This window comes from Lactuca virosa, chromosome 5, assembly GCF_052849685.1.
Source record: "Lactuca virosa cultivar CGN04683 chromosome 5, Lactuca_virosa_CGN04683_v6, whole genome shotgun sequence".
In the NCBI taxonomy this organism is placed as follows: domain Eukaryota; kingdom Viridiplantae; phylum Streptophyta; class Magnoliopsida; order Asterales; family Asteraceae; genus Lactuca; species Lactuca virosa.
In genome coordinates, this window is record NC_136430.1 from 147,528,594 (window position 1) to 147,550,851 (window position 22,258).

The 22,258-nt window shown below is 32.5% G+C and overlaps 2 protein-coding genes across 2 annotated transcripts; one reads left to right on the plus strand and one right to left on the minus strand.

The window, feature by feature from the left end:
- The first annotated feature begins 659 nt into the window (after nucleotides 1-659).
- LOC145115483 (putative mitochondrial adenine nucleotide transporter BTL3) lies at nucleotides 660-5,569 on the plus strand. Its single transcript, XM_079051775.1, has 4 exons — nucleotides 660-1,483; nucleotides 2,794-3,097; nucleotides 3,855-4,322; nucleotides 5,335-5,569. The coding sequence occupies exons 1-4, from the start codon at nucleotides 1,050-1,052 to the stop codon at nucleotides 5,407-5,409; spliced, it is 1,281 nt and encodes a 426-aa protein (XP_078907901.1). The 5' UTR covers nucleotides 660-1,049; the 3' UTR covers nucleotides 5,410-5,569.
- A 3,251-nt stretch (nucleotides 5,570-8,820) lies between these two features.
- Nucleotides 8,821-13,093, minus strand: EMB3006 (embryo defective 3006). Its single transcript, XM_079052198.1, has 8 exons — nucleotides 12,862-13,093; nucleotides 11,493-11,561; nucleotides 11,288-11,317; nucleotides 10,808-10,840; nucleotides 10,280-10,350; nucleotides 9,759-9,840; nucleotides 9,429-9,512; nucleotides 8,821-9,114 (listed from the first exon to the last, which is right to left on the minus strand). Exons 1-8 carry the CDS (start codon nucleotides 12,970-12,972, stop codon nucleotides 9,109-9,111), a joined length of 486 nt encoding a protein of 161 aa, XP_078908324.1. The 5' UTR covers nucleotides 12,973-13,093; the 3' UTR covers nucleotides 8,821-9,108.
- Between the last annotated feature and the right edge of the window lie 9,165 nt (nucleotides 13,094-22,258).

Here is a 22,258-nt window from a genome sequence, read left to right on the forward strand (position 1 = left end):
GTTTTCTTTAAAAAAATATTTAATGTTTATCTACTATAATAAATGAATGTTTTTTTTGTCATTTGTCACACTCTCATTCAATTTGTCAAATATCATTTTGTGGTTATCTTGAATTAATTTTTATTTCACATGTCAATTTATGATTTTTTTTTCTATTGTATTAAATTTCACATAGTATTTAAATGCAATAATAAATGCATATTAATTTCCTCAATGAACTTTCCTTGTAATTTCAAAATTATTACATTAAAACTTCATTAATTTCTTCTATTTATTTATCTAAATTATTTGTTTAAATTTAGAGAAAAAAAAACACTTTAACTTTTATAATTCAATATTTTTTTCACTTTTCTTATAAATTCGAACGTCTGAAAATGTATACAATTTTATATTTAGTTTTTTCTTTTAAATAAAATAATGTAATACATGAGTCTCATACCGAGTATCTTCGTATATAAATTTTTTTAATCAACCGTGTGGTACACGGGTTTTACACCTTAAACAAGATATAACGAGAAGGGGGCAGTGTTCCCCGTTCTTCGGTTGATCACGTCGACAATAACAGCGTGTTTTGGCGTATACTGTATACTCGTAACGATTTTATTTACCAACTTTTAGTATATGACAGAATAAACCAACGTGGTTCGATGCTTTGTCGTGTCACTTAGGTTGATTTGGGGAGAAGCAACAATTCTAAGAACGGCTAGAAGCACTTTTCATGATAACTACATATACCAACAACAAAACACAGACTCACACCCACCCCCTGATGAGAATTTCTAAGTCTTGGTGTTACGGCGGTGTTAACAAAGCACGACAACAATGTGCTCCTCCCCTTTTTCCCTCGAATCCAACCCAATAAACCTTTTATGTGTTCCTCTCCATATTCAATTCCACCCCTCTTCCAAATCTCCTTCTTTAACTCCGATCCAAGTTCCTCGTCAATTTCGGCACCCTTAAACTACTACAACCTTCAAAATTCAACAATTTTGGTCTCTGTTTTGTATTGATAATCGGGTAATACTGCATTCCCTTTTTGGGTTTTTACAATGAAAGGGTTAGAGCTTTGGATGAGAGATTTAGTCGCATCATCCGGATCGCAACCGGAAATATTACCTGCGTCTACCAATTTTGTAAACGGTGGATTGTTTCTCGAAACAGGTAATGTTCCTTCGTCTATAGCGTCCTTTATTTCGCTACAGAACACTAGTTCTGTTGCACCGATTTCTTCTTCATTGAGTCGGCGGAGAAGTCGCCGGCGACATGGCCGAGTTGGGTTTTTGTCCGTGACCTTGTCGGTAAAAGATGGGGGTAGCGGCGAAGGGTTTTCCGGGGAATCTAGTCTTGTTTTGGGAGGGGAGGTTGAAGATGAGCAGAAAGGTTTGGAGGAAGAGGAAGTTAAGGTTAAGGTACAAAAACAAGGGGGTGCATTGAATACTACGAAACATCTTTGGGCTGGAGCTGTCGCTGCCATGGTTTCAAGGTCTGTTCTTCACTCTAAATTGGTGTCGATTGGCATCAATTTCACTTTATCTTGTTAACAGGCTTCAAACTTGTAACCTGTTGTTTGATAGAAGAAAGTTATGGCAATGTGTCAAATAGCACTGGCAACACTGTTTGCACTAGAGTAATGAGGCATCTTGCTCAATTTGTGTTTGAAAACCAAGTCTTTTTCCATATATTAATACAACATTAGAACCTCCAAGAATAAGCTTGAGAGACCCTCTATATATATTAACACACAAAGCATTAACTTGATAACCCCAATAATCAATTCAGGTAGGCTAAAAATCAAATTGTTTGAGTGATCAAGGGATTAGAATAAAGAAAACATGCATCTGAATTCCAATTTGGAACACTTGACAAGAATATGATTCCAATGGAATTCAATTCCTTACTTATTTGCGAGTTGCAACCAAAGGCAAGATTAGAATGGAGTTGAATTCCATTGTGGGCTAAATACGATAGAATCAGACAAACCAAACGACCTCTTAGAGCATCGACAATACCATAGTTTTTTGCATGCCACCTCAACAACCTAAAAACATTAACATAGGTCCATTAATGTTATAGTAAAGCTTTTTTCACGAAGCTTATTCGTGGGTCCAGTTAACATGGTATTGGTTGTAGTTGGTGTATTTAATAAACCAAAAGGAATAAAAATACGTAGAAAACAATGAAAAAGCTCATTGTTAGAGCTAGAGCTCGTAACTGGACAACCACTTTCAAAAACCTTGTTGATGCTCATATTGTGGATTTAACAATAAGAAAGCGTTTATACCCTATATATAATAGAGGTTCAGTGAAATCCATAGGTAGACAAAAAAAAAAAAAGTATTCATCAAGATTATTATTCGTTTTCTTGAAAGTTAGCCAAATATTTTATCTTTTTCTTTTTTCTCAAGCAACTCAATAAACGGTTTTCAAAATTGTTTTCAACTGTGAACTTGATTTGGATATTTTCATAGTCGATAAATTTAGTTAATGGAGAAAACATGTTCACTATTTAATTAAGTGAGGTTAACCTTTCAAACATGGTAGAACATTTTTCTGAATAATTGCTATATGCTTTATGTCAACAAATTACATTATCATGAATAATTGCACATATCACAAAGGGTAGGTTAAATGCTATTTACTCTTTTCACCTTTTTCCTAGTTTATGCAACAATGTGGTTCATGTATGAAATATGCAACTCCAACAGTGTAAATCTAATCAGCTGTTAAATGCTTATTTATGCAACAATGTTTGGTATTTAACAATGTTTCAGTTTTTTTACAAATTGTATTTAGAACTTTTGTGGCTCCACTGGAGAGATTGAAGCTGGAATATATGGTTCGTGGGGAACAAAAACATCTTATTGATCTCATCAAATCAATTGCAGCCACTCAAGGGATTAAAGGGTTTTGGAAAGGAAATTTTGTGAATATTCTTAGAACAGCTCCATTTAAGGCAATCAACTTTTATGCTTATGATAAATACAGAAGTGAACTGTTAAAGCTAACTGGGAATCAGGAAACAACTAATTTTGAAAGGTTTCTTGCTGGTGCTGCTGCAGGAATTACCGCTACTATACTCTGCATACCCATGGACACAGTATGTTTGAATTTACCTTTTTACCCTTTTGGTATATAGCTTTTAGAATTTAGACCCCGTTTGTTATGCACAACACTACATTACAGAAATTGAACCCAAAAAGGTGGGATAGAATATAGATACTCGCTTGTCTGTGCAAAAGACATGAATGCCCTCCTTGTTCTCATCATTAAGTGTTGTTTGGATAAGTGATACTTAAAAAAACTTTGAGAAAGTTATGGCGCACTTGCGAAATGAAAGGAAATAGTAAAGTGTTAATCTAAAAAAAGACCTTATATTTTGTGTTTTTTCCGGGTTAAACCTCAATATTTTTTTGCCTGAAAAGGACCTTGTAGTTTTTCATTTTTTCCGATCTGGCCCTTTTAGTCATTTTTTTCCAAAAAAAATTGTAAAATGTGAGGGTTTTTTCAAGAAAAACAAAAAAGATTGAGGGTTTTTTTTGGAAGCATTTAGAAGGTTGAGGGTTTTTTTCGGAAAAATAAAAATAAAAATACAAAGTTGAGGGCTTTTTCGGAAAAATATGAAAAAATACAAGGTCTTTTTCAGGCAAAAAATAAATTTGAGGTTTAATCCAGAAAAAATACAAAATACAAGGGTTTTTTTTTAGATTAACCCAAAAGTAAATAAGGGAAAATTTGTAAAACATTCGAGATTCCATTTCCATGGCATGTTTGGTTGCCAAATATTCTTATAAATTCCATGGACTTCATTCTTTAATTTTTTTTATTAAATGACGAAAATACCCTCACCATCACAGATCAGAACAAAAATGGTGGCACCGGGAGGAGAAGCAATGGGAGGTGTAATCGGTGCTTTTCAGCACATGATCCAAACGGAAGGATTCTTCTCTTTATACAAAGGCTTACTTCCTTCCATCATAAGCATGGCACCTTCAGGAGCTGTGTTTTATGGAATTTATGACATATTAAAATCAACATATTTACATTCACCAAAAGGAAGAAAAAGACTTGAAAACATGAAAGAAGGAGGGGAAGCATTAAATGCTTTGGAGCAGATGGAATTGGGTACAATGAGAACACTGATATACGGTGCGGTTGCGGGATGTTGTGCTGAAGCTGCTACTTATCCATTTGAAGTTGTGAGAAGACAACTTCAGTTGCAAGTTAGGGCTACAAAAATGACTGCTTTGGCTACTTTTGGGAAGATTGTTGAACAAGGTGGTGTTCCTGCCTTATATGCAGGATTGACTCCAAGTTTATTGCAGGTATTTGTTTCTTTCTTTTTCACTTAAAAACGGGAAGTTTATGTGACTAAATGACCAAACTTACCCTTACATTCCAAAAAGCAAATTTCACAATATTCATCGGTTTTAAAGTGAGAGGAGTTAAAGAAAAAAAAAAGAAGAGCAAATACGTAAAGGGTTAGTGTTTTAATCTATTAATCCATGTTTTTTGGCTTAACCCATTAAGTCATTATGTCTAGATCAAGTAAAAAAGAAACAGTCGTATATAACTGGTGAGATTAATTAAGTGCTTAAATGTTTTTTTTTAATTATAAAGAAAAAAGAAGGTTGTTTATGTGAAAATATGTTTTTTTTTTGTAAATATGATTTTTATTAAGCAAAAAAAACATATTCGAAACAAAATTTTTCGAAAAAAATGTAAAAAGGTAAATTTAGGATGAATTCGTAACAAAATTTTGAATGCCGGGCCAAAAGTGTAAATTTTGAAAGTGAGATGATCTGATGACCGGATAAAAGGTCAAAATGAATACAGTGGTTATTGGGACTTAATTGAATAAAAAAAATATAAGGACTAAATCGATTATAAGGTCAAAATATAAGGACTTTTATGGAGTTTTCCCTTAGGCATATTAGTATAATTGTTAGAAAATGTACATGATTCTTTATCTAATTCATTGTTTTTATCATATATACTTTTTTTTAAGAGGATATGAAGCAAAATTTAGTTTAGCATGATGGGATTCATTATGTCACATTTTCTTCATGTAAATGTTTACATTTCTTTCTATTAATTATAGCATTGTACTTTTAGTTTTTTCTTATTAAGACATCTACTTTGAAAAATCTACCTCAGTGAAAGTTGCTATAATTTGGTAATTTTTTAAAGCAAAATGATGTTGTCTGGAACAAATGAAAGTAGCATGCTTTAATAAAAACTTGAATGAAAATATATTGTTAAGTCATGGATTACCCGAATACAATAAGAAAAAAAAAATCGTTACCCATTTATGACATTAATTTATTTTTTTCTCAGGTGCTCCCATCGGCTGCTATAAGTTACTTTGTTTATGAACTCATGAAGATCGTTCTCAAAGTTGAACCAGAATAAGAGAGCAGTTGCTTCTTTTTTTTTTCTTTTTCTTTTTTCAAAATGGAATTTTACACTATAATAGTGCACACTAAACATAAACACAAACACAAACACAAGAAGTTATTTTGTCATGTCTTGTCAATTGTCATACCTAGCAAACTAGATATATATCATATATTTCTAACAAATAAAAAGGTGGAAACAAACACGTTTTGTCGAGTTATATCATTGTACCATCAATTCTCTCTTGTTAGAACATTACACTTTGAAAAGGTACAATGGCGTAATAGGAAAATTTAAAAGTAGAATGATGTAATAAACAAATCAATGAAAGTATATTGATCTTTCTTGGATTTAACTCTTGTTTCTATGCATAAAAACTTTAGCTATTATGCCATCAACAAGCAACAAGCTTGACTTAGACTTGTTGTAAAGGGGTATGCTCGAATCTTTGGGCCAAATGCAAGAAATAGCAATGTACACCTCAAAAAAAAAATATTATACATTATACTTTCATTTTTTCTTATTGCCACATTATACTTCCATAATTATTTCTTGTTAGAGCATTCCACTTTAAATAAATGTATCAAAATCTAGCAATGGATAATCCGCTACCATCTAAATTTTACAAAGTACAATGCCGTAATAACAAATAATCTAGAAGCACAATGTTGTAATAAGATAAATGACAGTGTAAAGTTGTAACAAGAATAAATAAAAGTACAATTTTGTAAATAAAAAAAAAATTGGAAACTACATTGCTATCTCTTAACCATTAATCATTCATCCTCAACTTATATGATTTTTCTTTCTTCTTTGTTGACTAGGGCTTTTTAGATTTCAACTGCTATAGATATTTTTTTTTTGCCTAAGTTTTTGATTTTGATTGCTTTGTACTTGTTTAATTTTATTATGGTTTTATATCGGGGTACATCCCACAAACACATTATCAAACAAAAGAACATATAAAATAGAACAAAATTAAAGTATCAACGATGGAGTTGCCAAAATACAGATTATATACTTGTTTTATAGAATTGAAACATAAATCAGAGTGGCGCAGCGGAAGCGTGGTGGGCCCATAACCCACAGGTCCCAGGATCGAAACCTGGCTCTGATATTAGAGAAAAGCTTCCGAATATTTTTATATTATTTTTTCACATTTTCATTATATATACGTCGCTTAATCCACATACTTTTCTCATAAAAAATGATACAAATTGGTTCCCTTCAATTTCTTTTTATTCTTAATCCACACCAAATATTGCTTTTTTTTTTGTTTTACTTTGTATTATAAACTACTGTATCTCTTAGAACATCCAAATTAGGAGCTTTTCCAAAATGAAAAAGCTTTATCACCTATGTGGGAGATTTTTCAGATGTAGTTTTCTCAAAAAGACTTGTAAATTTACATACCTTTCAACCATTTGTTAAATACCCAATATATATATATATATATATATATATATATATATATATATATATATATATATATATATATATATATATATATATATATATATATATATATATATCCCATGAATAAGCTAATGAAAAACTCTCATATGATGAAATTTTTTGAGTTTTTTTGATTGATGAGTTGGAAGTTAGGTGTAATAAAAAAAAAAAGGTTAACAAATAAGCTCTGCTATTTCGAGCGTTTGGAATATGATAAGCTTTTATTAACAGTCATAATAACAATAAATTTCAAATACTTTAGTTTACATGAGCAAATTCTGGCAATGTTAATTGTACATAAGATTATTAAATACAAAGCTTCAAGTTTCACTTGTGATTGATTAAAAGATCTAGAGGTTTTATCCATTTGAAAATAAAAAGGCAGACTATAGAAAATAGCAACAAATTTTAGAGTTGCTACAATATGTAATCTAATACTTGTAAGCATATTACAAGGTTCATGTTACCTATTGCTATCATGGGTAGAAAAAAAAAATGAAAGTTGTTGCTATTCTTTCACTTCTCTCCGATGGGACTATTTAGGCTCAAAAAACCAATACCCACATTAACAACGAAAAAGGTGAAAAGGCATTAGAACAAAGCATCAATATGGTAGGATTCAAGTAAAAACAAGGAAACAAAAGGCAATAGTAGTATTGTTGTTAATTGTCTCAAACAACAAAAGACAATATCATTTCACACAAGAAGTGTTGGATGTTGATGCTTTGGTGCCATTTTTTGTTCCTTTAATTCATAAGCCCGTCTACATCTGAATAAAATAAGATATGAATATGAACAAACATGTCATCTTACAGAAATACAATTAATGCAAGAAATAGCAATGCACTTTTATTTCTTTCTATTATATCATTGTATTTATACAGCTGTTATTAGCTATAGAAGTGAATTAGATAATATTGCTATAAATGTATTTATCAGAGTACACTGTTGTAATAAGAAAAGAAATAGAAGTGGGATGCTATAATGAACAAATAAATAAAAGTGTGTTGCTATTATTGCATTTAACCCTTTTAAGATTAACATAGCAAAACAAAAAACAAGATACCTTCTCAAAAGAATTTGAAGCACCAGAGAAATTTTGTATTTGTTTCCGTAAGAGTTCAACACAGCTTCTCAAGATTGCATTCTTGGCTTCTGTCTAAAATAGTAATTACCTATGGAGGGTCTAAAATACGAATAAATAATTATTTTATAAACTAGTATTATAAATCAGAGTAAAGCTTGGTGGGCCCATAACCCACAGGTCCCAGGATCGAAACCTGGCTCTGATAATATATTAGAGAAAAGCTTCCGAGATCTTTTTTTTACTCGACACTTTCATCTATATACATCGCTTTATCCCCATATGCTTCAGTTTTCTCATAAAAAGTAATACAAATTTGTTCCCTTCAATTGGTTTTTATTCTTAATCCACACCGAAATATATTGCTTTTTTGTTTTGTTTTACTTTGTATATAAACTACTGTATCCCTTAGAACATCCAAATTAGGAGCTTTTCCAAAACGAAAAAGCTTTATCGCCCATGTAGTAGGTTTTTCTGATATGGTTTACTCAAAAAAACTTGTTAATTTACATAGCTTTCAACCATTTGTTAAATGCGCAAATTATATAAAAACAATAAAATGATACAAATAAAAATCATTGGGTCCTATAAATAAGCTAATGAAAAAGCTCTTCATTTGATGATTTATTTTTTTTGGCTTTTTGGATTAATGAGTTGGAGATTAGGTGTCAAGAAAAAGCTTAACAAATAATCTCTACTTTTGTGATAAGCATTTGGAACATGATAAGCTTTTATTAACAGTCATAATAACAATATATTTAAAATATTTTAGTTTAGAAGGGCAAATTCCGGCAATGTTAGTTGTACATAAGATTATCAAATACAAAACTTCAAGTTCCACTTGTGCTTGAAAAGATTTGGAGGTTTTATCCATTTGAAAAAAAAAATGGAAAATAGGTTGCTATTATAAGTAAATAAATGTAAGTAAATTCCTATTCTTCTACTTCTCTCCAATGAGACTATTTAGACTCGAAAGAACCAATGGCCCACATTATCAATGAAAATTGTGAAAAAGCATTAGAACAAAGCATAATATCAAGCATGATAGGACTCAAGTAAAAACAAGGAAACAATAGTATTGTTTGAAACAACAAAGGACAATATCATTTCACACAAGAAGTGTTGAATGTTGATGCTTTGGTAGCAACTTTTTGTTCCTTAAATCACATGCCCATCTACATCTGAAGAAAAAAAGATAAGATACGAATATGACCAAACATGTCATCATCTTAAAGAAAAACTATTGGCATATTAAGAAGCGTAAATGCAAAAAATAGCAATGTACTTTTATTTCTTTCTATTATAGCCAGCAATAGAAGTGAATTAGATGATATTGCTATAAAATAATGGAAAGATTTTTCAGAGTAGAATGTTGTAATAAGAAGAAATAGAAGTAAGATGCTATAATGAACAAACAAATGAAAATACGTTGCTATTTCTTGCATTTAACACTTCTAGGATTAACAAAACAAAACAAAACAAAAAACAAAGGTACCTTTTCAAGAGCATTTGATGCACCTTGTACTTGTTTCCGTAAGAGTTCAACACGGCTTCTCAAGACTTCATTCTCAGCTTCTGTCTAGAATAGTAATTTCACTTTCAAACTTAATCATTAATAAGCTTGTCTTGTTAATGACAATCGTATAAATACTTATCACATTAAAAAACAAATAAATGTTATGCAGTACATGACATGACATGACATTTGTATTGTGCTTGGTGTGCATTGGATTGAGACAAAAACTGTATTGTCTTGTCTTGTCCTGTGTAACAATCAGGGTGGGGCCTACATAATATGTAAAAGGGTGGTAGAAACTAACAAAACCTTTTCCAGCATAGTTGCAAGCTTTTGGATCTCATTCTTTTTTATAGTGGACAACACTTGTGCAACGTCTTTCAAATTTGACCTGGAAATCACAATTTTATAACAACTAACGAATGATGTTCAAAAAATATCTGACAAAATTAATGAGGGCAAATTTGTAAAAAACTTATGTTCTTTCTGCATTGAGTCAACAAGAAACACCCATATATAATTAATTACTGGTTTAAGGGTTTATTTTTATTTCTTTCTCATCAGGTGTTGTGTTGTGTTGTATGGATAAAGTGCTGAAGAGGTAGATAAATAATGTATGTCTGGATTAAGTATTGTATGAATACAGAGACTGTGTTTCTTTGTTGAACTGAATGAGAGTGAGTAATTGACCATTTAGCCCTTCTGTGTAGAACTGATGTTGAATAAAAAGAAAAAAAAAATACAAGTATGTTGATATTATAAGTAAAAATTAAAGTAGTTTGCTATTATAGGTAAATGAATATAAATACAGGAAAGTAGCAGATGCATACTTATGAGGATAAAGAGGATCCAGGGTTTGTTCTTCTACAAGTTCCTCCACGATATCAAGAATGTTTCCCACCTGCAACCAAACAAAACTTAGCACAATATGCTCCAATTCAATTTAATACACCAGTGATTGCTATGAATTTTTTTAAAGTTAAATGCAAGAAATAGCAATGTACTTCCACTGATTTGTTTATTATATCATCTTACTTTCATTCCTTTCTGTTACAACCTCATAATTTCAAAATTTTCATGTTAAGACAATGTACTTTGAAAATTTTACTCAATTATAGCATTGTATTTTTTTTCTTATTAAGATATATTATCCTTTGAAAAAGCTACCAAATTATAGCAGTGAAAATTGCTGTGTATGGATCAGGATGACATTGCTATGAATATGAGTATGATTGGGTAAAATTTTCAAAGTAAAATGTTGTAATATGAAGAAATGAAAACAATAAACAAATAAATGTAAGGTACATTGTTAATGTTATTTCTTGCATTTGACCCATTTTGAAAGAAATCAAGAATACCTTGGTCTCCTCACACAGAATTTCAAACTCATCCTGTAAATAATTTGCAATACAAGCCATTATTAGACTTTGAAAACCTAAAAACTCAATCAGCTATTAAGAAATCCATGATAAACAAATTAATCAAGGCCTTAAGAAAGCCACAATAATGAATATTATATATGTCATGCAATCCAAATAAATCTTTTAAAACTATGAATTGCAGAGTATAGACGTAATTTATATTTCTATATGATTAGTTTCCTTGTGCCCATACATGCTTATTTATCCTTGATTATAGTTATAATGATGTCAACACTTGGGGAGAAATATCTATGAAAATCAAAAAAAGCATAATACACTTTTGTCTTAATTTATATTTCCAAAAAGAAAGTTGTATAATATATAGTTTCCAATAAGTTGTACTAACACGTCTTATTAATAATAAACTGATAAAATCCTATAAGAAAATAGCTGACATTGGAAATAAAAAACTTATACCTCAATATTCTGATGCAATGACACAATAACCTGTGAAAAAAAAATCAGCAGTTAACCGAAAATCTGAGTGACTTGCAGAATATTACAAAAAACAGAAAGCCTAGAAGATGTTTTGTATGTGGGACCACACATGACACATCCACAGGTTTTTCATTTTATTATGTATAATATAGTATTTCACAAAATAAAATTTAAATATTTGTACCTTGATATATAGCCGATGAAGACGCTCTTGTTCAGCCTGGGTAAATCTTGGAAATCTTTTGCAGAACTCCTTTTGGTATATAGTATCAAACACAAACAAATGTTGAATAAGTGATAAAAAAAATATTAAAAAAACAAAAAACAAAAAATATTGACCATTATGGGACAACCCATTTTTTTGTTAAAAATGTACCTTTTTCTAGCATTGTATAGAAATGAAAATTGTTTTGTATCAGAATGACATTACTTTAGTTTGAAAGTTTTTCAAAGTACGATGTTGTAATAGGAAAAAATGAAAGTATAATGTTCTTATAAACAAGACAATGGAAGTACCATGTTTTAGGAGATTGTAGATCATCTAATCATTGGCCATGTAGTTGCTTAATTCTAGTTCTAGGTGATTTTTTTCTTTCTATTTCAAATTAAATTAATTCAGTTATTCTTTGTTGCCTTGTCTCTATTTCTCAGAGTTACAACTTCTCTTTAAAAAATTCCAACAAAAAACAGAACACTAAAATGAAATTTCTGTCTAAAAAAATTCTCATTAAAAATTTCACCTAGCAAACTGTCTTCTTGATCAAAGCAATTCAGAGGGCTAGGAAAGTTATCTCTATCATCATAGGATAACTTACGTTTCACACACAAGACAAGACACTTGGCATCTAATCAAAGAACAAAAATACAAAATATCTCTGAAATAAAATATCTCAAAACTAAACCACAAACAAAATATCCAGCCTCTATACGAGGTCCAAGAAACAACAAAAAAAAAAACCCTAAGTTACCAATGTGAGACAAAGAATATACGATTATGAAAGAAGATTTGAATAATATAGACTAACACAGAATAATGGCTCTTTGCAATGCCTATCATTTCCCCACATTACATTTATTGACATTGACAACATCCAATGGTACATTCTTGTGGACTTAATCAAGCCTAATTGAGGAGTATATGCACAGAATCAGATGACATTCATCAAGAACTCATTCAGCACTTGTTTAACCAAAATAAGTATACCCCTTTGGCATTATTTGCTAATTTTAGTTTCTATTTCCTTAGTTCCCAGTTCCGACCTACGAAATAAGTCTCCTCACACTTAGGGTATCAACAACTTACTCCCTCCTGTAACCAAAAGACTCCTTGTTGCAATAGAAGTTTTAAATTTAGAAGTCACATCAGTCTCTTTTTTTGTTATAATTTGTACTATATGTTAGGGCATATTCAGTTTGACCTCAAAGCAAAACGTTCAATTTTAAAGCAACAGAAGTGTTAGCAGGATTGACGAGGTGTGAGAGTGAAAAAAGTGGTTTGTGTAAGAAAGAAAATGCAAATCGATGCATATAGATTGATTGCAAAAGGTTATTACCTCTTTGGAGCAAGTGGTGAGGAGGCCGTGTAGACCAAGCTTAAACGACGTTTCCAACTTTTTGTGTCGATAACCAATTCCAATTTCACGACTATCTTTCTCCATTTCCATTTTTGTGTCCTCCTGCTGATTTGATTTCTCTGTGGATTTTGTGAGTTTCCGAGAAGCCAGAGGGTCATGGAAAGGGATGGGAAAGGGGCGGGAGATTGAAAATCGCTTCCAACCGGGTATACCTGTGGAACCCGACCCTACTTAAAAACACATTATTATTATTAGCACGTTTTCTATTAAAAAAAAAAACCGAAATTTTCATATATATCTTCCACACTTTTAAGTATTACTATAATAGTTGCTAAATTGAATAGTCAAAGGAATTATCTTTTTGTATTCTTTACATGTAGATTTTTTTTATACATCTAGATAACAAATTTCTTGGAAGTGTTCACATATAACTATTATGACACGTTATATTCGGTCATAATGGTCATATGTAAACACTTTCAACAAGTTTCAAAAAGTTACTTAAATGTGAACAAAATAAAAAATAATTACTCTGATGACTCAATTTCACTTCTTTTTTATTTTATCTTTTAATTTTTGATTTAGTATAAAATTTAACCTAAATGGTAAATATTTTTAAAACTACGTCCTTTTAGTAAATATCTTTTTAAAATACACTACTTTGGTAAACAACAAACATCAAATTTGACAAAAAAAAACATCATCATCATTTTATAGAGTTTTATTGTTTAAGATATTAAATATAAATATTAAAATTACTAAAGACTAAAAGTATTCGAGATAGAAACTAATAACATAAAATAAAATATCAGCTTCAATGAAGTTTGCTTCATGTATTACAGGAATTTAAAATACAAAAATAAAAGTATTTTTATCTACATCGATAGCATTGCTCATGTCTTATATATATATATATATATATATATATATATATATATATATATATATATATATATATATATATATATAGCTATTTGATAATTATGCTACTAAAAACGGCTCCCAACATGTCATGGCTTATTTAAATGCTCCTACATGGTGATAAATATTGTTTTAAGGAAATTTAACTGAATCTATTAATACTACAAACATTATGATCGACCGTCTTAAAAAAAGGGAAGTTGACTTATCAGGGTAATTACATTTTCGTTTTATTCACATCTGGATAACTTTTTTTTGCACACATCTAAGTAACGAACTTGTTGGAAGTGATCATATATGACCATTATGATCGGTTGTAACTTGTTGTAGCCGGTCATAATAGTCATATGTGAACACTTCCAAAAAGTTTGTGAAAGATCTTGTTGTTGGAAAGTACGTCTAAGGTCATTAACTATTGATAATATTTCTAATAATAACAAGGTCCTCTTGGGTTGCCATCAAGACTCAAATTAAGTGGAATCAATAAATGATGAATTAGTTTATTAATTATTATGGTTTAATAATTAATTAGAAATGAATTAGAAAAACAATAGGGAATTAATTAACAGTTTAATTAATAGAATTGTTGAATAGCAATTAATCAATAGTTGATTAATCAGGAATATTTCAGAACCCTAAGAAGAAGGGTGGCGGACGAAAATTCCTTTTGGATAAGGGGAATTTCGTTCATAGGGTTGTCCATCCCACTTGGCTTGAGGATAAAACCCTGGAAGGTATCCAAGACTATACATAGGGTCTTAGGGATTCATTATCCCCTGCTCATTTCGTTAGCTTGAATTTTCGCCACTTCTTTTTTCTTCATTGTGGAAGAACTCTCCTTATAGTTCATCCCCTCCTAGTTAATTTTGATTCTACTCTTTTAATTTCATTGGGTGTAAAGCAAAAATAGGGATTCTAGTTTCGGTCCTCATCATCCAAACAAGGTGGCACGTACGAGCTATGCAGTTATCGCGGTCAAAATTTCAATAGCGGTCACATGCCGCTATTTGAGATCGCGGTTATCGCGGTGGTATAGCGGTGATATAGCGTTTTTTTAATATTACGTATAATTTATAATTTTATATTATATTTATATAGAAGTTATATATACTTGAGTGTTAATACTATAAGTCTATATAGAATTAATATCATAAACCTAAAAAGTCATATAAAAACATAACATAATATTCTATTATGGTAATATGGAAACTAGGTAGTGTCAAAGTGTCAAATAGAGATTAATTGTATTGCCCGTGTTCAATATCGTATTAGTAGGTCATGGTTGATATAAAGAGTTAAGTCCCAAGTCGTAGCCTCATAGGTGTGGTTCGATTTACAAAAAGCATTAATGGAGTCCGACCATAGCAGCTCAAGTCGTCGTGAGTACAGAAAGAGATGAGAAAGAGAGTTATCGGTAGACGTAGTTGCTTTGAATGCTTTTAATTATGTTAGTTGTTTGGGCATTTTAAAATGAAAGTAGTGAGATCATTAAAACTAGTTTTTCATTGACAAAGTAACCAAATGACCCAAAATGTGAACGAAAATGGAATAGCGCCCATAGCGCCGCTATAGCGGTTATTGAAATAGCGGTAAATAGCGGTGAATAGCGCCGCTAATAGCGGTACCGCGAAATGAAAACGTTAAGTTGAAAATAGCGGTTCCTGACCTCCGCAAAACGCTATAGCACCGCTATAACACCGCTATAGCGCGCAATTGATAGCTTAGCGTACGAGGAGTCAAGCGCAAAGATCTTTGGCTGCAAAATAGGTATGTGATTCTTCCTTTTATTTTCAGTTTTTCTATGGTAGATGTAATAGTATGAAACAATATATCCATAGGTTGCATGTACACTTAGGTATAGCGTAGTTTCGATTTTTCCGCTACCCAGTTTAGAGTGTATTTGATGCATAAAAAATCTAACAGTGGTATCAGAGCCATTGGTTCATGATTACATTCACACTACATCCATGTTTTCTATAAATGCTTATTTGAAATTGAATGAAAGAAGAAAGATTGAAATTTATGTAATTAAGAAACCTTTTAATCGCAAGCCACGACATCGGAGTCCATGCCCACAGCGTGGGCCTGCCGAATTTAGGGTTTCCTTTTCTTTTATTTTTCAAATTTGAAGATTTATTTGATATAGATATATACCAAATTTAAAATGTTTTAAATTTGGAAAATTGATAAATATTATTTAATATGATTATTTGAATTTGAATATTTATTTATTATTTAAATAGTGAATTTAAATATTTAATATTATTTATAATAGAGATTTATAAATTTGAATATTTACCCCCTCGTGATTTATTAATTATTATAATGCGTCCCCGCAATTAATTATAATTAATTTATATATATATATATATATATATATATATATATATATATATACACACACACACACACACTAGATATGTGTCCGCGCAAAGCGGCGGTGATCAATCATTTTTTTGGTGAATAGTTTTTTACGGGGAAATAATTATTAGATTTTATTATTGGTTATTATGTAGTAAAAATTTACAATTTTTAAATAAAATATTTATGTTCATTTCTTATGTTCATATTACTTTTTTATACTATTGATGTAAATTAATTAATATTGGTGTTTAGTTTAAGAAATGTAAATTAATTTATATATATAAATTTAATATTTTAAAATTTTCATTTTGCTCCAAATTGAATTTCTTAATTAATTTCCTTAATTCAGGTCTTCAAACTTTTGGCAATTATTAATGAATTATTTATGCATAATTGATTTGTACAAAAAACATTGTAACTTATACCTCTTAAAATTCAAGATATGGCTAATATGCTTTATAATATAGTATAAGATATTATATTAGAATTGTATCTATTATATGTATCAGAAAGCTATAACTTGCGTCCTCGCATGTTTTAAATATTGGCATTGTCAATCTTACCATGACTAGGCTTACACATTGTGATGTAGGGGTTTAAGGAGATCTTTATGATTCCTAATGAAGTCGATTTTTAAATATATTTTGCGCTTACCACCCTCACCGCCCTATTGCATTTTGAGAATGGAGTTACCGAAAATGTTTGATAGTGATAATGGTCGATGTAAAGGTATTATAAATACAAGTATAAAACAAAATCCCGTTTTATTTAATTAAAAGTGAATCTTATGTTATCCATAAAAATTACACATTCTCTTTATAACTTTGTTAGGGCCAGGATCCTATAATTACATTAAGGATCCTCAAACCTCATGATCCTTTAACATACTTCAGGATCCTGATTATTATCATTTATTTTTCTAACATTTATAACGGTTATATGTTTCTTTATTTTTCTCACACGTGCATAAATAGTCAACTAAAGACTTATTCTTAGTGAAGAATCATCTTGACCAGGTAAAAGACCCGGAATACCAAGTCAAATAACGTCTATAAGCTGATATTGGAGGCTCCCATTTAAAAATTTTAAATTTTCAAATACTATTTTTTCTTAGGATATGTTAAGTTTTAAAATAATTTTATTAGTAATTTATGGTCCCCGATTAATCCACCGATTAATCGCTTGAGCCCAGTCGACCGTCGAGCTACCGTCGAGCGATTTTTACAACCTTGACTATAAATAACACATGTATTCATCACACTATACACACGATTAGCTTATCTACGATACTTGTACTTACATTTGCACATTCATCTCTGTAATCAACATTTTCAATCAATAAAATCATCAAGGCATGTGATCATTATCATCTCCCAAGGTTTTGTGTCGGAGATCCTAGCAAGGATCAAGGGCTTTCCTTGTAAACCACTTGTGTCACTTTGATCATCATTGTGTACTTGTTTTATCCTGAACATCACAACCTCTCATACAATTTGGTTGAGTCTCACCCGTGTAATTTTTAACCAAAACAATTTGGCGCCCACCGTGGGGCCTTGGTGTTCAAAATCTTTCGAAAAATCATGTCTATACAATTGAACCTATCTTCTTCCTCAATTCCTCCCATTTCCTCCAAAAACCTTCCACCACCTCCAGCTGGAGCTCCCAAGAAAGCCTCGGAAGCACCGAAGAAAAACACTTCTCCGGTCGCTACCCAAGGACTCCAGGATCCTCCTGTGCTGATTTCCAATAATGATATCTTCGCTATGATGAAGAGACTGGAACGAAAAGTCGCTAAACAGCAGGAGGATAACAGGGAAATTCTCAAGGAAGTGGAGAGAATGAGGACAGAAATCCACAAGCCTCAAGAAGCAGCACCCTCGATATTGCGGCCCAAGATCCTGAACTTTGATAACACGGGATCCTTAGCGATTTGTCGCGAGATAGGATCCTCAATATTAGCCTCTGTTCCCGCCTGGGGCGCAACTCCAAGAGAGCAAGCCCATACGACCCAGGATCCCAACGAAAACTTTGTTACTCCCAATAAAAAGGATCCTGGTAACCTCGTCAATAATAATATTTTTACCACTAACTTTATGGACCTTGATACAAGTTTAAGCCCCATCATGGCTGAGAAGCTTCAGCAATTAAGACGAATGATCTCAAGTGTGCCTGGAGTAGTTCAACCTATACCAGAAGTATCCTACACAAGCCACAGGATCTCAAGATTTTTTTCCAGGAATAGCTGATACCGAAGTCCCAAAGCGCTTCCAAACCCCCAACATGAAGCCTTATGATGGGACTACAGATCCTGAGGAGCACCTGGAACAATACAGGGAAAGGATGAAGATCATTCCTATCCCCGCTCACTTGAAAGAAGCTTGCCTATGCAAGGGTTTTGGTTCAACCCTCACAGGATCAACTTTAAAATGGATTCTTAACGTTCCTCCTTACTCTATTACTTCGTTTGCTCACTTAGTTAATTTATTTAACAATCAATTTTCTTGTAGCATAACATTCGAAAAGATCACTAGTGATCTTTATCGAGTGGTTCAGGATCCTAAGGAATCCCTTAGGACTTTTGTGAACAGGTTTGGTAAGGAAGCTCTGAGTATCCCCAACATTGACATGACGATTGCAGTTGAAGCCTTTAAAATGGGCTTAAATAAGGACTCTCCTTTCTACGAAGACCTCGTAATGACTCCATGCAAAAGGATGGACGAAGTTAGGAGCATAGCACTAAGGTTCATAAGGCTCGAAGAAGACAAGGAGATCCAAAAGAGGACCAACCCACCAAGCTCATACGATCACCCCAATAGGAAGGCTGACTCCTCGGCCCAAAAATCTTATAAGTAAAAACCATATTCCAAACCTTACCATCATAGGGTTAATGCCCTTGAAGATGAAGGAGGGGAAGAAGACTTTCCTAAAATTGTTGACTATTGTTTTTCTGTGGACATTTCACGTGTAATATTTGCTATGCAGGATCTTTGAAACAAAGCAAGATGGCCAAGAAAATGAGAAAAGTCCACCACTTGGAAGGATAAATCCAAATGGTGTGTGACCATGAGGACTTTGGTCATATCACAAAGGATTGCATAGCTCTTATGAAGGAGATCAACTACCTCTTAGGCAAATGATACCTCAAAGAAATCCTTGGAAGAAGAAAGGAGAAATCCAAATAGAAAGATCAGGATCCTCAAAAGACCCTCGATAAACCAGGATCCCCTCCTACTAAAGCCAAGGTAATCAATGTGATCTCCGGAGGATTCTGCAGCAAAGAGGCATGCCAAGGTGTCAAAAACAGAAAAAGAGAAAGCGATACAGAAGAATACGTCAATCACAAACGAGAAGGAGATCACCTCCGACGAAGCAGATAGACAAGACATCCAAGATCCTCACCATGACGGATTGGTGATCACTCTTTACATCACCAACCATTTCGTCAGAAGGATCCTTGTCGATGGAGGATCCTCAGTCAACATTATACTCCTGGACACATTAAAAAGAATGAACATCCTGGAGTCCGGAATAGTGAGAAGATCCTCAGTGCAGACTGGATTCAACGACGAAACCAAACACACCGTCGGCGAGATAAAGCTACATATCTACATAGTGAGGGTAAAATCCATACAACGTTTTTGTATGATTGATACGTTATCCTCTTATGATTTTATATTAGGTAGACCATGGATCCACGAAATGAAGGATGTCCCATCGACATATCATCGGTGTGCGAAGATGCCTACCCCATGGGGGATAGTGAAGATCACAAGAGATCAACAAGAATCCAAATAATGCTACAAGACTTTGATGAAATCTTCAACAATACCACGACAAGCATAGCAATTAAAGCATGGGGCACGAGACGTACTGGAAACAAGAGAGCAAGATGTAAAAGAAGTGCCCCTGAACCTAGAGGATCCTGAAGCCAAAATTCTCATAAGATCATCAGTGCCTGAACAAATTAAAAAATATTTAATAAAGTTCCTCAAAGCTAGAAGCAAGACGTTTGCATGGAAGCACGAGGACATGACAGGTATAGACAAAAATATAATAACACACAAACTTAACATTGATCCATCTTTCAAACCAATACACCAAAAGTGTAATGTCCCAAAAAATTTCAACCAACTAAAACTTTTCAAGACAACCCAAGTACTAATAAAAGTGTTTATAAAACATTGTTTCCAAAACATTAATTAAAAATCAGTGTCTCCCAAGATCAATGACATGAAATTAGGATGTATACGGTCACGCCTTCGCCTTGTGTGACAACCCGAAAATTTATGCCTTGTAAAGTCCAACTATTCAAATCAACTGAGTGTCAGACTCATTTCTAATGAGTTCTAGCCTTGTTAAAGGTCATTATAAGGAGTTTTAACCTAGTACACTTAAGGAATGAATGTTAGAATGTACCTGCTAGAGTCACTGTGCAACATTCAAGCCTTAAGACCACCAAAAAGGAGTTCACGGCCATGGCAAAAAGGAGTTCACGGCCATGGCACAAGAGTTTACGACCGTAAACTCAAGGTTGGCCGTAAACTCCCCCCATAAAGTCTCATTCCCTTCACTTTTCCTTCATTCTTACACTTTCACCTCAAGAACACTTGACTTCTCTCTCAAGTATCATCGAGATTTTCATTCCCGATCTTCCAAATGTAAGTGATTCTTCCCTCTAGTTGTTGTTATCCTTCTTACTCATGAATCACCCTTTGATTTCATCCATGGAAATCATCTTTTGGCTAGATCTTCAACTTTCACCAAGAACATACACTTGTTCTTGGTGGCCGTAAACTCCTCAAAAGCCCTCAAAAGTGTGAGTATTCCATCTATCATCTAGCTAGGCATGTTAATCGTTAGATCATAGTCTTGAATCAACCATCTAGCCATAAATACCAAGAGTTTACGGCCATGGAATCTCCCTTGGCCATAAACCCTAGTTTTGGTCATGTATTGAGCCCTAAACACTTCTAGTCACTTGCTATCCATTAGAACACATGAACCTTTGAGAACCCTTGCCTTTATAACCCAAAATGACACCATTTGGAGAGTTTACGGCCATACACTTTTAGTGTGGCCGTAAACACCTCAACACCTCCTAAAAGGTTAGTTTTGCTCATCCTCTTGTAGAGCAATAGTCTCACAAGCTTCCTTATCATTCAAACACCATCTTATGCACCTTTTACCATGAGTTTACGGCCGTAAAATCCATGGCCGTAAACCCATGGTCGTAAACACCAAATGATGGCCTTAAACATCCCTTAGATGAATCACATGTGATTCTAACACTTGGTCCAAGTGTTTCCCAATCCCTAAAGGTGTTTCCTTGCATGTGGTTGCTTCTAAACCCTATATTTATGCCAATATATGCCAATATATGCCATTATATGTCATTTAGGACTCGTTGAGTCTCGGGACTTCATTCGTGGAACTTCTCATCCTTACGCGCATATTCGTTTGAATCACCCACATAAGGTGAGTTCATACCCCTATAATGAATCTTTTAACTGTTTTAAATGCTTTTAAGGGAGGGGGGGAATACAAGTTGAACACAATGATAATTGTGTAAATTTTTGTTATAAACATCTTTCAAAAGATTGCTTATGTCTTTTATAAGTGATCAAAACATTTCAAAAAACTCTTTTAAAGTTATGTTACTTTATAGTTTAACAAAACTCCGTTTTTAAAGTACAAGCATAACTTAGTAGAAAAACGAGTCTTTTCAATAACAGTTCAAGTGAAATACTAGTAAACTATAAGGAGTATAGTTTAGAGGTTCAGTTCATACTAGATGCTAGAACATACTATAAAGAGAAACAGGGAGGTAGATACAATACACGATAACATAGAGATCATACTATAAAGAGAAACAGGGAGGCAGATACAATACAACAGAGAGACATACTATACACTATACATGATAACAGAAAGAACATACTAAGATACTATAACAGAACGGACATACTAAGATGTTATAGCATAAGAACAACTACAGGATCTAAGTATACCAATGAATCACTAACTCATTGCTCCAAACAAAAGGTGATAGTAAAATTAGGTATACATGATCATATAACTTTAATGTGAGCCT

Coding starts and splice junctions, on each gene's coding strand:
- LOC145115483 (XM_079051775.1), top strand. CDS start 1,050: ATGAAAGGGTTAGAGCTTTGGATGAGAGATTTAGTCGCATCATCCGGA. Junction 1,484..2,793: donor GTCGCTGCCATGGTTTCAAG/GTCTGTTCTTCA, acceptor AATTGTATTTAG/AACTTTTGTGGCTCCACTGG. Junction 3,098..3,854: donor TCTGCATACCCATGGACACA/GTATGTTTGAAT, acceptor TCACCATCACAG/ATCAGAACAAAAATGGTGGC.
- EMB3006 (XM_079052198.1), bottom strand. CDS start 12,972: ATGGAAATGGAGAAAGATAGTCGTGAAATTGGAATTGGTTATCGACAC. Junction 11,562..12,861: donor TCACCACTTGCTCCAAAGAG/GTAATAACCTTT, acceptor ATATACCAAAAG/GAGTTCTGCAAAAGATTTCC. Junction 9,841..10,279: donor GATCCTCTTTATCCTCATAA/GTATGCATCTGC, acceptor TGTGATTTCCAG/GTCAAATTTGAAAGACGTTG.